This window comes from Odontesthes bonariensis, chromosome 15 (assembly GCF_027942865.1).
Source record: "Odontesthes bonariensis isolate fOdoBon6 chromosome 15, fOdoBon6.hap1, whole genome shotgun sequence".
NCBI classification, from domain to species: Eukaryota; Metazoa; Chordata; class Actinopteri; order Atheriniformes; family Atherinopsidae; genus Odontesthes; species Odontesthes bonariensis.
In genome coordinates, this window is record NC_134520.1 from 15,843,802 (window position 1) to 15,859,361 (window position 15,560).

Below are 15,560 nucleotides of genomic sequence, written 5' to 3' on the forward strand. Positions count from 1 at the left end.
TCTGCTTTGTTTTTTACAGGATCAGAACGCATTATTCCAATATGGAGGAAAGAGGTCGCAAAGACACTACTGTACAAACGCGGGTACTCCCACGCCTCCTGTCTCTCTGCACCGTTCATTGGTCCGTTCAGCATCTTCAGCACCACGCAGACTGAACAGCGACGCGCAGCCGTGCAGCTTTCATCAAGGAGGGATGCCGCGCCGTTTGTTCTGCTCATCACGGTTGCTGTGACACTGTTTATCTCATTTTTCTTGCCCGGTGCCATTGTTTCATCTGTTCGTAAGAAGTGTTTAGAGTCGGAATATTTGTTGCTCATTTCTTCTCTCGGTCTGTTGGGGGGGGGGGGAGCAAGCCGCCACTGTCGTCTAACTCTCCGAGAGGGATCTGCTTTTCTCCTTCATAGATGCTCGGATTCGCGGTTTTCGTTTGTTTTCTCGGGTTTCCCTCCCGTCGAGTCATCAGGCATGACGGACTCTATTAAAGCCGCCGCTCAGGTTCCATCCAGCAGCTGCATCTCATGCACAGTGCCGCATCAACAAGCACCGCTGCTGGCTCCCGACCACCGGGTCCCCCTGCCGGCGCCCCGGTGTCCGCCGGTCCCTCGACGCCTCTTGTGACATGACAGCTCGGGGCAGAAAGAGGAGGATCAAAGGTTACGAGAAGGGGTTACAGCTGGAGCGCACACGGCTCAGACCCTCGATCAGAGGGAACCTAGAAACTGACAGTCTGGACTGTCCGAGTGGTGATTCAAACATACCTGCGTCCAAAATTCAGTATTAATCAGCGCCAGGTAGCCCGGTTCTCCTCTGGTTTGCAGCTTCTAGGGAGATCAGAGCAGGCTCAGCCTCAAAGTAAGGGTCCTGGATCTGGCCGAAGTGCCTGCCGGACTGAGCCTGGATCCTGGTCTCACTGGACACGGTCCTGTGATCCCTCTTCAAGCCTTATTGTAATTCTGATCTGGGCCTTCAGCGTAGCTCGCACCTCTGCCTTACAGTCTCATCTGATGCATGGCCTCATAGTGTTGATACTGGTCGAATCCCGGTCAGCTGTGAGGTTCTCCAGGCCTGTCAGGCTCTCTTGGCTGCTTCTGACCATCACCGTCTCCTGCACAGCCATGGGCTGCATCCAGAGCATAGCCTGTAACAAGTCGCGCATCAAACGGGAGAACATTGTGGTGCACGACCTGGCCGCCACCATTGACCACTGCCCGACAGTCATTGAGGAGAACTCGCCCATAGTGCTTCGATACAAGACACCCTATTTCAAAGCCTCTGCGCGGATTGTTATGCCTCCCATTCCGCGCAACGAGACATGGGTGGTGGGATGGATCCAGGCGTGCACCCAGATGGAATTTTACAACACCTATGGAAACATCGGCATGTGAGTTCACACTTCTGTCATCTGTGTCCCCATCACATCCCTGCGACGCGATTTCTGATACACAAAAGGGGAGGTGTGAGTGCATGCTTGCACACTTCGTTATAACGCGTTCGTGCCCGTGCAGCATGCTGAGTTGGAGCATTTGTGCACGCAGCAGGTTAACTGTGCTTGTCAACCTCCTTCATTCAAACGCCCACCGACAAAATTCTGTTCCTGTGACTCTGGCACCTAAATAGAAAAGCTGCTATTAGAGGAGATAAACAACATTTGCTGCTCTCACACTCAAATTGTGCCCACGGAGACATCATGTCATCCCCCACATCACACATACACGTTATCAAGAAGGCATATGTGAGGGGGTGTTTAATCCTGATGGGTATGGGGGAGAGAGGATGGGGTTCAGGCTCAATGTGTCATCAGACTGATCATAAAACGCACAACAAGCAGACGGAAGGGGGACACCAGATGTCCAAACTGTAAGTACAACAAAGAGATGACAATAATCCGCTGAGAAAGACTGAGCCCACAGATTTACAGTGGTATGCAGAAGTATGGGTAAAAGTTTCTGTTGATACAGTTGAGAGAGTAAAAGATGATCTGATCTCCAGAAGACGTAAAGAGATAAAACATTCAATTCAACATTTTAAACAAGATTAGTTGTGACAGCACAAAAAAATCCGAGCTATCAGGAAAATTCCTTCAGTCTTATTAAAGCTATGGCTCCTTTAGACTCATCATTACGAACTAATGCACAATTCAAAGAGTTGTAAATATTCTGTCACCTTAAACCTCGATCCAACATGCAGCTGCTTGAGACTCTACAAAGCAGCTGCCAAGCTCTCTGAAAATTGAAATAATTTATGCCTACAAAGCCTGGGGAGATAATAAAGTAGCAGGCAGCAGTTTCCTCAGTTCGTGATTCAATCAAGATACCCCAGTCAACAGAATGATGGGGTGAAGTTGAGGAAATTTCTGAGCAAACAGCTTTTAGGATGGCTGGAAAGGCTAATTCAAACCACCGCCTGACTACAAAAGAGCAGGATGATTTAGGAGGGGATTCTGGAAGGGTGACAGACTGTGAAGCCACACCTGCACAGAAATGTGAAGAAAGCATTATCAGTATTCTCACCTTGAAGTTCAGTATATGAAGTTAGCAAGTGAGCATGTAATTAAACCTTATACAATGTGGAAACAAGTCACATGGACTGATTACATTAGAACTTCTAAGCTGTAATGGAAATGGTTTGAACGCCAAGGCACATTCACATATCAATACACGCATTCATACACCCCTGATTTTGTCTATGCATGATTTTTAGCTTACGTAGTGCTACTTTTTCTGTCGTACACACTCACAGGAACCGAACCACTGACATTTAGATTGGCAGACAACCCCTTTACCTTCTGAACCATGGCCATGCAGGGAAAAAGGTGTTGGGAGAAAAAAAGGGGAACTCGCGCTTTCAGCCGTTTAAGAATGGGAAATAATCCCTCAAAAAAAAGACAAATAAAGTTTCTACAGGCTGTGATACTGTGAAAAAATAAAAATAAAAAGCTGTTATTTCAAGTTAAAGAAAGAAATGTTTTTGCTTTTAACTTTACGCTGCCTTGTCTATCAGGGCAACTTTCACTAACTTAACTATGTACAGAAAAAGGTAACAAGGGCGCTCAAATGTTTGCATGAACTGCACAAGCAGGTATCACTGCCTCATTAAAAGCTGGTGCATATTTAAAATGGTATTTTCATTCTAACCAAAAATGTATAGTTTTTTTTTTACACCATGGACATGAGCGTGCCAGAAATCCTTCATCCCAAACTAGGATAACACTTAATGAAAATTGGGACGCTGAGAAAAAAAAAACTTTTTTATAATGATTCTTGGATCTATGAAAGAAGTTACAATCATCACATAACGGTCATTTGTTGGGGATCATTTTCACCCATGAATTTGGTGCTTTAGTGATTTTTTTACAGCTGCAGATGATGTAAACAAAGGATCCTGTTGTTTCCCTGACGTATCACTGAACAGTATTTAACATCAAGGAATAATCCTGGATAAAAATGTCCTGTGATATTATTTCCACTTTTGACTTTGGTCTGTGAAGCCAAAGCTGAGGTGCCCAGAAGTTTAAAATGTATTCGGTCTCATACTTTCCGTCTCCCTCCAGGTCAAGCTGGGAGCTGCCACAGCTGAGGGAGGGTCTGGTGAGGGCCATCAGCGACTCAGACGGCGTCAGCTACCCCTGGTACGGAAATACAACAGAGACGGTCACCATAGTCGGCCCCACCTCCAAGCCATCTCGCTTCATTGTCAGCATGAATGACAACTTTTATCCCAGCGTCACCTGGGCTGTGCCGGTCAGTGAATCCAACACGCCCTTACTGACTAACATCAAAAGGGACCAGAGCTTCACCACCTGGCTGGTGGCACTCAACACCACGTCCAGGGAAAAGATCCTGCTCCACACCATCAAGTGGAGGATGAGGGTTGATATCGTGGTGGATCCGTCTCTGCCTTTGGGTTCCAGAGCCAAGCTGGTGGGGCGGCTGTACCAGGATCAGCCACGGGTGCTTACCCGCATGGAGCCCATCCCCCATAACGCCATGGGGAAGCCGAATGCCAATGATGCCCAGGTTCTGATGTGGAGGCCCAGGAGAGGCCCTCCGCTTGTCGTCATACCCCCCAAATAGAACAATAAGAGCAAGTTAAGTGGGCCACAACTGTAAGTGAAAGAAATGACTCAACAAGACGATAAGAGACTAAAGCAGACAAATGGAGGTTTAAAAGCAGGCTGAGAACTGTGTTGACTGTCGATGGCACAAATCACAGTTACAGTCCTGAGGGGATGACTGCCTTAATTCCTCGTCGCTGCCTTTGATGATCCAGAAAGTGTTTGTCTTTGCTTCTGGTGCTGTCGAGCTCCTGATTGCACAGGCCTTCCTCCAACCCAGTACATGTGAGCGAAGCAATGTAACTTTTAAAGCGTTTTCAGTCTAAGGATGTAGCTACTCAGGCTCGTAAAGAGGTGATCAAGCCTACACCCAAGCAGTTTAACCAAGGTTCTTCAGCCTTAATGATGACACACTCAGAGCCTGCTCTGCACTGTACACTGAAGCACTGAGTCAGAGTTTTACCAAGAAAAGGTGTTGGTGTTACGACAACGCTGTGGAGTTTATTCATAATGGACATAGTTAGCTTTGATAGGAGCTGGATGATGCGAGTGTGGGCGTGTAGGTGTACGTGTATCTGTTGATGGTTGTGTGTTTTCTATAATGGAGCCCCAGGGTCAGGTCCAGGCTTGCTGCTGTGTCACACCAGACTGCCTCACACTCACACACAGACAACCAGGGGCCTCATTTCTGATTATAATTGTTTGGTTGTTTTTCAAGACTGTGAACATGCAGAGCTCCGAGCTACTTCACTTTCGACATATCACAGGGAGTGCTGGAATAACACCTCACATAGGGTCATACACACACACTCACTCATAAATGAAGCCCTGATGGAGGGGGGGGGTGTTCGTTTTTACACCACATAAATGGCCAGTTTATTCATCCGAGCTGCAGAGTTTCTCCTGTTCTGCCTTTCAAAAGAGATGCCTGTTGATGACAGCCACGTCTGTAAAACAATGATTTTTGTCTCTCCCACACTCATCTAATCAGATTTGTGAAGTGAAGAAGCAAGGTTGCTTTTTTTTTTTTTTTTATACGAGTCTCCCTTCAGTGAAACAGGGCAAACAAACGGCAATATGTCTGTAGTATAAAAAACTGCCGTGAACAGAAACTGTATTCACACCAGACGACTACTTCACCCAAGTTCCTCAGAAATCACGGCATCTAAGTTACCTTTAGTGTATCTGGACCTGCAGGTTTAACGGATTCACAGCCTGTTTCTACTCAAGTAAAGTGTTAAAAAAAAAGCAAAGTGTAAATGAAAACGTAACGCAATGATTTGGAAACATTTAATCTCTATATTCGACTTTAAAGTCATACAAAAACAACAAATCAAGTGTTGAACGTGTGAAACTTTAGTTATCTTGGATTTGAGGGCCTGTTTAAAAAGCTGGGACCACAGCGAGGATTTGGGAATCGAGAAGAAACAGTCAGACTTGTTTGCAAGATTACGTTGAGAAACGCCATCCCTGGAACGTTGAAATGTTTCCACACACGGCCTTTCACAGAGTGGTGAATCCCACCCTGTCTAATTACTTAGAGACTTTAGGGGCTCTCTTTTTAATTGTTACTGATCTGCTGCCTCTGCAGTTGTGAAATGTTAACCCAGGTGTTTTCAGTATGTCATAGGAGCAGTCCAAACTTTTTGGAAACTTTAGCACGTTTTCTTTTTTTGTTTCATATCATATAATAATCGTAGTCTTTCAGCTTAACATTTGATGTGTTGTTTTGTTAAACTATTCCAAACCGAAGGGTTCATATGATCTGAACATCATTGCCTTCTTTTGTTAAACTAGGTTGCAGTGTCAGGTTTAAAATATGTGTGACATCATTGGACCTCAGCAAATGTAATGCAAGTGAATGAAATTTCTTTTAGAGATCATAGCCTTGAAAAGACATCTCTGACCAAGCAAAGCACCAGAGTTTGAGCTAAATGCTGCTGGGAATGTGCCAAAATGCTGAAACGGCAGCGCTAACATGCTCACGTAGCAGGTGCAACACACACCGTTTTTTCACCTTACTTTTGCAGTCAACCAAAAAAAATCTGCAAAGTAGGACAAGAGAAGTCAGCTGATCAGTGAAGCGAATACAACTCACCTTAAGGATGACACAAACGTCTACCAAATTACATGACAATCCATTCAGCAGTTGGCGAGTTGTTTTCACTAAATCCCCCATAAATCTCAGTTGTAAATAATGTGGTTTGATGAGAAACCCTTTAAAGACAGGTGCAGTATTTGGTTTCCACAGACATACTGTCTCTTGTGCCATTATGACCCTTTGTAAAGTGTGTATTAATGAACAATTCAGCCTGAAAATGAAAGACAGTGCGGCACGATCATGTTTAGTGAGAGAAAGTGTCACTTCTGGTTTCCCAGGCAGGTGTGTTTGGTGTACATCTGTTCACACGCCCGCAGTAACGGGGGGAAAAGGAAAGAAAAAGTGCATGCTGCTGCTGCTGCTGAGCTGGTCCAGATGAGACAGAGATGAAGAGAGGTGGGGATGATGTAACCACATTATCATTTCCATGCTGCTCATTATTCTTGGTGCAAACCGAACGAGCCTTCACACACACACACACACACACACACACACACACACACACACACACACACACACACACACACACACACACACACACACACACACACACGCCTCATCTAGAGTAAGACTATAGCCAAGATCCACAGGGAGGGACTCTTGTGCTCCAACATGTACTCACACAGATGTGTGGACAATGGATATTCAAACAACAAGCCTACTGTAACCAGTTAGTGAGGCAAACGAGAACTCACGCTGACAATCAAGGGAAACATCGAGAGCAGCACTTATGACTGGAGAAACAAGTGGATGATCTTTAATGGAATGTGGTTTTATTCACTGAACTGTGGCTTTTAATGTGTGAAGAAAAAAAGAAAAGAAAAGTGGAAACGCCTGTTTTTCCAGATTAAAATGAATGAAAATATATGTACACTTGACCATGAGGTCACACAGTCTACCATCTATGTGTATCAGGGGCTCAAGTGTTTTTTACAGTCCCAGCTGTGCCTGTGGACTCGAGGTTGGGGCGGCGCACGGTGCTCCATGAGATGTTAATTCCTACTCGCTCAGCCAACTGACTGGAGTCCAACGCAGTGATTATTCAAACACGAGCGGGTGATGGTGTTTTTCAATGTCATAATGTGAAGAGTGAGAAACTCGGCCGTGTTACAGTCCTTTCTCTCAGACTGTCTGGCTTTTGCATGCAGTGTTTTTAAAACTCATTAAAACAAATGCCAAACCTCTCAGAGTGTGAGTTCATTCACGTCGTTCAGGGAGTATGAAAGGGGACGAGGTCAATGTTTCATCGTCAAACGAGAGTCACACATCTGAGTGCGATTAGATTGCGCATTAAACAGGTTTGTCATGAAGAACTCTGCATTAAAAGTAAAATAAATCCGTAATTACTCCAAGATTCCCCTCATTGACAAGCTAAACCTCTGAATACACGTTTCAAATTACAAACACCTCAAACCACAAAACTGTTTTTGAGTGCAGCGCCTTTAGTGTTGCTTAATTTATTTTTTCACATTTAAAGAATTTTTCTTCTCGACCTCTTGATTAAGACACAAGAGGCTCCGCGGTAATCTCTACAATCACATGTGTGGGTTTGCCCGGCAGAAAAGATCTCAGAGGAGCCACACATTTATATCAGTTCAACATTTTTCCTTTATAAAAGATTCACATATTGGTAATCACAATAATAAAGTAAATGAATTATACCCGCTTTATCCCAAAAGTAGCTCCAAAAATAACATTTCTCCAGAAAAAAAAAAACCCAAATCATAGTCTACCGCAGACGTTTGTTAATCATCAGAATATATTTCCACATAAACTGGACGTTGACCATCATCGGAAAAGAGATGTAAACTTAATCATAATGAATTCATTAATGAAGCTATATAAACAACTGATCCAGATTTGTGTCAGAATTTAAAATGGTGCTTTTATTAGCTGGTTGACGTGATTTCAAGTTATAGAAAATGATCTTAACGAAAAATGTATCCAACTTTTCGATTCAACTGTTACAATCTTCCCATAATCATCGGTTGTTACTTAATGAAACGGTATTTCTGAGGTTGTAAGATTAAATCACTTGTGAAGTATTTTATTCCAAAAATCCCAATAACTGTCAAACACTCTACTCGGCGTACAGTGCAGCAATCCTGTCACTGAGACACACAGTGTACATGCTAAAGACAGTTTTGTTGCCTGGCAACAAAAGCTATTTCCATCATAGCTGAACATATTGCAACAAGAGAGCCATCATTTAGATAACAATAAACCTTGTGGTCAGTGCAACAATTTATGTCTAAATCTTGTTTTTTTTTACCCCACGTTATGCCTCCCAGGCAGGCAGCCTTCTTAAGCTGTGTGCAAACCCCAGACAGCCCCATTCCTAAACCAAACCATATTCAACCTGAGCTGTGTACCTGTCAGAGCTTGCTGACGTGTTGTACACCGCTTTGGAGGAAACGATGAAAGCGAAAGGCTCGTCTCGGGCCCTTTAAGTGTATTTGCAGAGTCAAAATGGGACAAGAAGTATTGGGCAAAGACATAAATACTGTAAAGAAGATTTAGAAACTTACATGTCTGCCTCTTTTGTTATTCATTGTATAGATGCAGTTCACGTGGCAGTAACGGTGACTGGCAGACAGGCTTGTTCCTAATGAACACAATCACCTGGTCCAGTCAAGAGTCAAGAACACCTCTCTAGCTCTGGAGGTGCGTCAGCCAGTTTATCTCTACAGTGGTAATAATAGAGGAAAAGAAAAACATGCACTTGTTTTCTTTTCTCATTGCTTATCCTTCACAACTGAGGCACTTTTGGTGTGAGACCCACCGCAGCGTTGTGCTGGCATTTCCTTTAACCTTTCTCTCCTCCTACTTCTCTGTTCCTCCTAACGATCACAGTATGTGACGAAGACCTTTCCCCTTCTTTCCCCATGTCCTCTCTTCACCACCATGTCTTCATGTGTCAACACGGCCTTCTACTGGTGCTGCGGAGTCAGCCTAAGCCCTGCTGGGGTTGGGGGATGACTTGCCTTCGTAGCCATACAGAAAAGTGGCGGCGATGACCAAAACGGCCCCGAGGAAGAACACGCTGTAGACGGCAGCAGACAACACCATCAGCTCCAGAAACCGAGATCACGGGTTAGACAAGCGTTGATAAAACCACAAAGTAGAGATAAAGATTTCATCTACCTTGTGGGGTCAAAGTCCTGCAGCCAGAAGTACGATATAAGAGTTGACAGGATGATGGAGAGTGATGTAGCAAAGCCTTTGAGTATGTTATCTGCATACTTGATGACCGCTGCTATGACTAGACCACCCAGCGCCTGGAGAAACAACAAACACACAGACACAGATGGACAAAGGCATGACCCGTAGGGGCCACCGGGGAGTCTGACCCACAAAACTGAATCTGTTACCCGAAAGGTTAGACCAAGCAAGTAGAACGCTTTGTTGGGAAGCACAAGTGAGCGTTACCTGCAGGGCTACAACAGTCCAGGTGACTGTGTTGTATCCCTGAAACATCCCAGACTCTTTCACCCTCTCCCCATCGTAGGCCAGCATCCCGAAGAGGCCAAACACCAGTCCGAACATCCCTGTAGAAGACACAAATCCACAAAGACACGTCCGAGTGGTTCAAAACAAACCTCTTCCAATTCATTTACAGAGAAACATGCACGTGGTAACGTGACTTCTGCGAACAGGGGTGCTGAGACTGCTCGATGTCACTGAAAAGGGGTCCAATCAGAGCAAATCAAGAGGCATTTGAGCATGTTAGAAATGTTTTAACAGGAGTAAAAAAAAAAGATGTGAGCTTTTTGAGCTTTAGGACTATTGTGTTGTTCTGTTTTTTTCTAAAGACTGATGTTTTGCTTTTGTTTTTTTATTGTGCTCTGTGAAATGTTTTGTTGCATTTCAGGAAACCTGATGTCATTTTTAAATTTCACATTTTCTTAATCCTCGTATTTCCTTGTTCCACTTTCTGATCTGCTGCTAGTTTCCTTGTGTTCTTAGAAATGTTTTGCGATTTCATTTCCATCGCGTTATTGTTTTGCCGTCAGGTTTTGTGTGAAAGAAATGACACAAACATTTTCATTGATCTCATAAAACAGAAACATTCAGCTCTCTGTCGATCAGTCGTTCTGTGCTTCAACACGATTTCCTGCTCTTCCTCTCCATCTTGTTTAATGCAGGTAAAAAAAAAAAAAAAAAAAAAAAAAAAAAAAAAAGCTTTAAGTTCACAGGAGACTGAACACATGCTTCACACATTCCAGGGTAAAAATAAACCAAACGGGAACATTCGTCTTCACAGAGACATTTCGCAGTGGGGGAAAAAAAGCCCGGCCGGCTCTCTGTGCAGAGAAGAAAGAGCAACCATACATGAGAGCTCACTTCAGAAACATGGCGGTAAAGCTTTCCTCAGTGTGTTCAACAACACCATCTCTCATCATTATCACCCGCTGATGATCCATTCAAACATTACTCCTCACTGCACAGAATTGCACATATGACCTGCCGTTAACGACTGATGAGACCGATGGATGGATACTGACCGAGCTGGATGTTACGGACCCAGACGCTCTGTTTGCTCTCCTTCAGGATCTTCTCGAAGTAAACCCCAGCGAACCCGCTGGAGCAGCATGCCACCAGAACTGCCGTGACCCCGACAAACTGGGAGCCTGTAGAGTTGGCCTCTTTCTCTGGGGCCGGGGCAGAATCGGAGGGCCACTGTGAGAATGCACAGAGATGCATTTGGATCGTAAGACCTCTGTCCATTTAGAGGTAAAAGTAACCAAAAAATAAAGAAAAAAAATCTATTTCAGGAAATACCAAACACGGGGCATGAGCAAATTAACTTTGGAAGGAAGTGAGAAGAAAGAAACAGATAAAGTGAAACTTTGATGTCAGGATAAGAGGAACAGAAGAAAATATGAGGATAATATCGGAGTTTATCTATTCAATTAATCATTGCATTGAGTGAGAAAAGAAAACTGGGCTGGTATCATTTCATTTTGCCAGTTTTATAGAAAGCTAAAGATGCAATTGGCTCTATCATGAAGCATCTCTACAGTAAATATCAAACGCAGCCTGATAAACTTCACCTAACCTTGCCAAAACGACAAGAAATTAAATATACAAAACGGGCGCTCGCTGAAAACAAGCAGTTTGGATGATAAAAGGTGTTTTACGTCAACTAAAGCAGCACAAAAAAAAAAAAAAAGCAGACAAAGGCTTAACTCTTGAAATTCATAGAGGCATGTTTGCAACTTTGCCGAGTAGTAAAAAAAAAAAAAAAAAAAAAAGCTACAGAGTGTGCAGTAAGCAGAAAAACAGGTGCTATTGAAAAAGAGAAGATGATGTATGGTTGTGCAGAATAAGAAATGCATTGCAGCGGAAGCAAATTTTTTTTTTTTTTAGAACAAAGACACAAAGAGGAGTTACAGTTTGGTGAAGGTCGTTTCATTCAATTCTATTAAGTGCATTAAGATGCTATATGCCGCCCACCCCTGCACCTCTATCTGCTCTATTACAGTGAGATTAACAGTTCAAACCTTTAAAAGAATGACTGAATGAAACCAGATTGTAGGATATTGTTTATCGGTTGTTGTTTTGGCTCTTATTTGTAAGTGATTAAGTGTTTGAACAGTGCAGCAACATGACTCTGGGTTAGTATCCTAAATCAGATGTAACAATAACCCGACAGCCATTTTCTTTTCCACTGCCGAGAAGAAGGGAGTGGCGACAGTCATCCACCTCCTGCGCCACGCCATTTATCAACACGTGGCTCCAAATGACTGGCGGCTGATGTTTGTCCAACGTTGTGGATCAGGCCTCATTGTTTGTTCAGGTTTAACATAACTAAGTAACAGCGGCTGCCGAGAGGGTTTTCTTTTTGAGAAAGCAGAGTTGACTGAACAACAATTCGGTCGTGAGAGTTACATCTACGACAAACTCAACCCACCAAATTCTGGACTCAAGTTTTTAATGAGGTCACAGACTGAGATCAATTCAAGCAAAGACTTCTAAAGGGCAAAGACGTCAAGGAGTGACTTATTATTTCACCCACGAGTTCTTTAGAGGACTCTGTGCAAAAACCTTGTTTCCAACAGTGGCGGGATGCTTTGGACAGTCACTCTGTAATTGCACGTTGTTTTCACTGAAAAATGTTTATGACACTGGCGTTTAGGCGTGTTTAGGAGAGGGCCTTCTAAATAGTTAAGAAATGTATTTTTGTTGTCTTTTTCAAATGGGAAGAATTGATGCCTTTGGCCCAAAGTTATAATGGTTTATGGATGCTGAACTTGAAAAACTTACGGATGCTGAAAAGACTGAGAATCACCATGCAGCCAAGAATAACTTTGTGCACCACTCTTTCTTTATTACAGCTGACCCTGAAGAAGCCTCCGACTGAAGACACTCCAATGTTTAAACACCATGTTGTGTAGGAGATGCTTCGTTATGTTGTGTTATCTTTACAATCACAGACGGTTTTAAGAACGACCCCACAAAGGATACCTTGCAGTCACTGCTTGCAATAAGAGACATTATCAGAGACATTAAGATGCACTGGACCTGCACAAGAGCCACTCCTGCCATTAGGATCAGCAGAGAGAGCCACTGGTAGAGGCCCAGCCTGCGGCCGAGCATGGACACCGAGAACAGAGCTGTGGTCAGGATCTTCAGCTGGTATGTCACCTGGAAAACAAAACAAGAACAATGTGCCCACTTTTCCTGCACTTGTTACACCGAAGCCCGCAGATTCAAGCAGTCTCACCTTTTATTAGAGCTAACCTGCACTCGGTTTTACCTGGTAGGTGGCTGCGTCCAGGTTGGACAGAGCGACGTAAAGCAGGTTGTTCTGCAGTGTGTAGATCCCAGAGGGGATTGCCAGCTTCAGCGTCTCCATGGGTTTGTGAACAATTTCTTGGCGTAAGACGCTGTTGAGTGCTCGCATGCTGTAACCTGAACAATGAAAGCAGATGAGTTGGACACATTCCCTTTGTGTTTGAGTCTGGGAACTCTAGTGGGATGAAAATAATTCAAAATTATCAGTGGAGTTTGTCTGCAGCATAACAGAGATGACAGCAGAGTTTAATGTCTGTGTTTTTTTTTTTTTTTTTTTTTTTTTTTTTTACACAAAGGCCTAAGTAAAAACGGACAATTGAATGGACTGCCACCACCGAAAGCTTAAGACCTGTTTTACTAGCGTTTGAACAGAGAGATTTGGAGGGAAATTACAATTATGCTGTCAAATTTCATATTTCTATCATTTCATTTCCGTTCTGTGACAACATTAATCATCACTGCCGCAGTTGTTTTTTCTGAATCAAACATATATGTCATTATAACGGCAAACTGATTAACTAACATATCAATTCAGTCAAATACGAGGATCACCAACAAATTAATATTTGATTATGAATGATGCGTTGTGTAATTTCCTGATCAAAAACAGGCCAACCTCTGCAGTGAGAAACTATGATGATAAAAGCCAATGTAACTCTTTCAGACAAACATGTGCCGTTTCAGCTTTTCATGCACGATAAACTGTTAATTCTATCTTTCACTAAGTTGAATTAATTAAAGACTTTCCCTGTTGTTTGGACAAAGGGAGTTTTACAAATGAGCCAATCAATAAAATGAATGACAAGCAACAAACTGATCCACAATGGAAAATAATTGCCAATTTTAACTTGATGTGCAACAGGGGGGCTCAGCACAAGCTGCAACACTAAAATCCAGATGCTGATTCAGGATATTGATCCTGATTCATGAGCAATAATCTGATGATATGAGTAAAGTTTCCTGAATGAATACTTCAACAGGTATTCTAATTGCAGGGCTTTTTACTTGTCATTTACAGGGGTTTAGAGGTACTTTTGCCTCAGTAAAGCCTCTGAATAGTTGCTCCACCGCCGTACTCACTGTGCTCCTTAAACACGAGCAGCACACAGGTGATGATCTTCATGACCTCGGCCACCACTACGGCTGAGGAGGCCAGGTATCGCGGGCCCTCGGCCTGCAGGGTGCGGGAGTACCGCATGGTGAGCACCAGGGAGGTGGTCTGGAACACCAGCACACCCAGGGAGAGGTACTTCAGCCGGGATGAAGCCATGGCCGCCAGCCGGTGGGAATCTGGAAAGACGAGACAAACAGGACAAAGTAACCACCCAGTAGAGGTAGATAGATGTAAATAAGGATTAAGAGGAGACTCGGGAAAAGTAAAAGAGGTAAAAAAAAAAAATTAAAAAAAATAGTGTCAGTCACAGACAGTTGTTGTTACCTTTTCTTTATGTCAATGTCGCCTTAAATTAAACTTCACAGGTTCGTCTCGGCATAAAAACAGGCCTTTCCAGTAGTTTAAGCCTCCTTTGTCCGTTCACGGCGGCTTTTTCTGTCAGATAGACAGAGAAACAGACAGGTACTGGTGTGTCAACCCAGCTGTCACAACAGCAGCTCAAGTCCTGGAGTCCATTGACCCGAACTGACAGTCAACCGCCAATCAGCGCACGTTATTTCTTCAGGGTCTCAACACCAACATTTTCCACCGTTATAGTTCAACTAACCGCCGGAAGAAAGAATTAACAACACAGAGACAGGTTTCACAACCGAAAATCTCATGCAGGTAGAGGCAAAATCCGGGAGGACTTCCGTGTTCAGATTTCTTCCTCGTCTTTTCGTTCTGGTTGCCTTTGACGCCTCGCGCCACCTGTTGGTGTGACGTCAAACTGCAGGGTTGACGCTTATTTTGAGCTGTCAACCGTGAACTAGGAATTTTTACAGGGGAAACTGACTCAAAAGGAGTCCTGACAGTTCTAGAGGTCAATGACAAGTCATGTCAAGATTTGGGTCTTACCATCTTGTCTGAGTCTTGTTTTAAGTCGAAAAAAAGAGAATCCTATATTCACTGACACTCTTTACTGGCTCTTTACTGTAACTATATAATGCTTTTGTAAATTTTACTTATATGGAAAATTGTACTGTTGAAAGTTTTCCAAAGTGGAAAAAGAATATACCAATCATCCAAACTATTTTTCTATTCAGAATACAAAGAACTTTTTCTAAATCCATTAACATAAATACAGCTATTTCGTAGCAATGGTGACTGCAGTGTACAAAGTAAATAACTTTTTTTTTTTTTTTAACGGACCTTGAATCCAACCAGAATTGGTTTTCTTTTTCAAGTTTTTATGAATGTGTTGCATCAAAAGTAAAAATGTCGCAGCGTGAGCTTTGAGGAAGATCGGGACGCACAATGCAAGGAGCACAGGCTCAGTCTGAAAGATTCAAGCTGTTGCCAAGGTTCACACCTTCAGGGTGAAATATTCTACACTGACAAATGCAAACCATGTCTGACGTCACACAACCACTTAAAGTCTACTAAAAAAAAAATCATATACGTCAAACCGAATACCTGCACCGCAAAGAAAACCTGTAGAGGAACCACAGAAT

The 15,560-nt window shown here is 43.3% G+C and overlaps 2 protein-coding genes across 3 annotated transcripts; one reads left to right on the plus strand and one right to left on the minus strand.

Annotated features, from left to right (window-relative positions):
- Window positions 1-348: 348 nt before the first annotated feature.
- On the plus strand, window positions 349-6,077 carry fam78bb (family with sequence similarity 78 member Bb). 2 transcript variants are annotated; one of them, XM_075485183.1, is made up of 2 exons: window positions 349-1,381; window positions 3,551-6,077. In XM_075485183.1, the coding sequence occupies exons 1-2, from the start codon at window positions 1,005-1,007 to the stop codon at window positions 4,071-4,073; spliced, it is 900 nt and encodes a 299-aa protein (XP_075341298.1). In that variant the 5' UTR covers window positions 349-1,004; the 3' UTR covers window positions 4,074-6,077. The 2 variants fall into 2 exon arrangements, with proteins under 2 accessions (XP_075341298.1, XP_075341299.1); XM_075485184.1 differs by lacking the exon at window positions 349-1,381 and adding an exon at window positions 1,390-1,857.
- A 1,500-nt stretch (window positions 6,078-7,577) lies between these two features.
- slc35a3a (solute carrier family 35 member A3a) lies at window positions 7,578-14,774 on the minus strand. The gene is made up of 8 exons (XM_075485182.1): window positions 14,392-14,774; window positions 14,034-14,243; window positions 12,916-13,070; window positions 12,681-12,803; window positions 10,661-10,835; window positions 9,585-9,703; window positions 9,300-9,433; window positions 7,578-9,198 (listed from the first exon to the last, which is right to left on the minus strand). Exons 2-8 carry the CDS (start codon window positions 14,221-14,223, stop codon window positions 9,108-9,110), a joined length of 987 nt encoding a protein of 328 aa, XP_075341297.1. The 5' UTR covers window positions 14,224-14,243; window positions 14,392-14,774; the 3' UTR covers window positions 7,578-9,107.
- Between the last annotated feature and the right edge of the window lie 786 nt (window positions 14,775-15,560).

Excerpts from the sequence above, each read along its gene's own strand:
- fam78bb (XM_075485183.1), top strand. The coding sequence starts at position 1,005 with ATGCATGGCCTCATAGTGTTGATACTGGTCGAATCCCGGTCAGCTGTG. Across the intron at positions 1,382-3,550 it reads ACCTATGGAAACATCGGCAT|GTCAAGCTGGGAGCTGCCAC; the intron begins GTGAGTTCACAC and ends GTCTCCCTCCAG.
- slc35a3a (XM_075485182.1), bottom strand. The coding sequence starts at position 14,223 with ATGGCTTCATCCCGGCTGAAGTACCTCTCCCTGGGTGTGCTGGTGTTC. Across the intron at positions 9,704-10,660 it reads GGTCCGTAACATCCAGCTCG|GGATGTTCGGACTGGTGTTT; the intron begins GTCAGTATCCAT and ends TGTCTTCTACAG. Across the intron at positions 9,434-9,584 it reads GGACTGTTGTAGCCCTGCAG|GCGCTGGGTGGTCTAGTCAT; the intron begins GTAACGCTCACT and ends TTGTTTCTCCAG.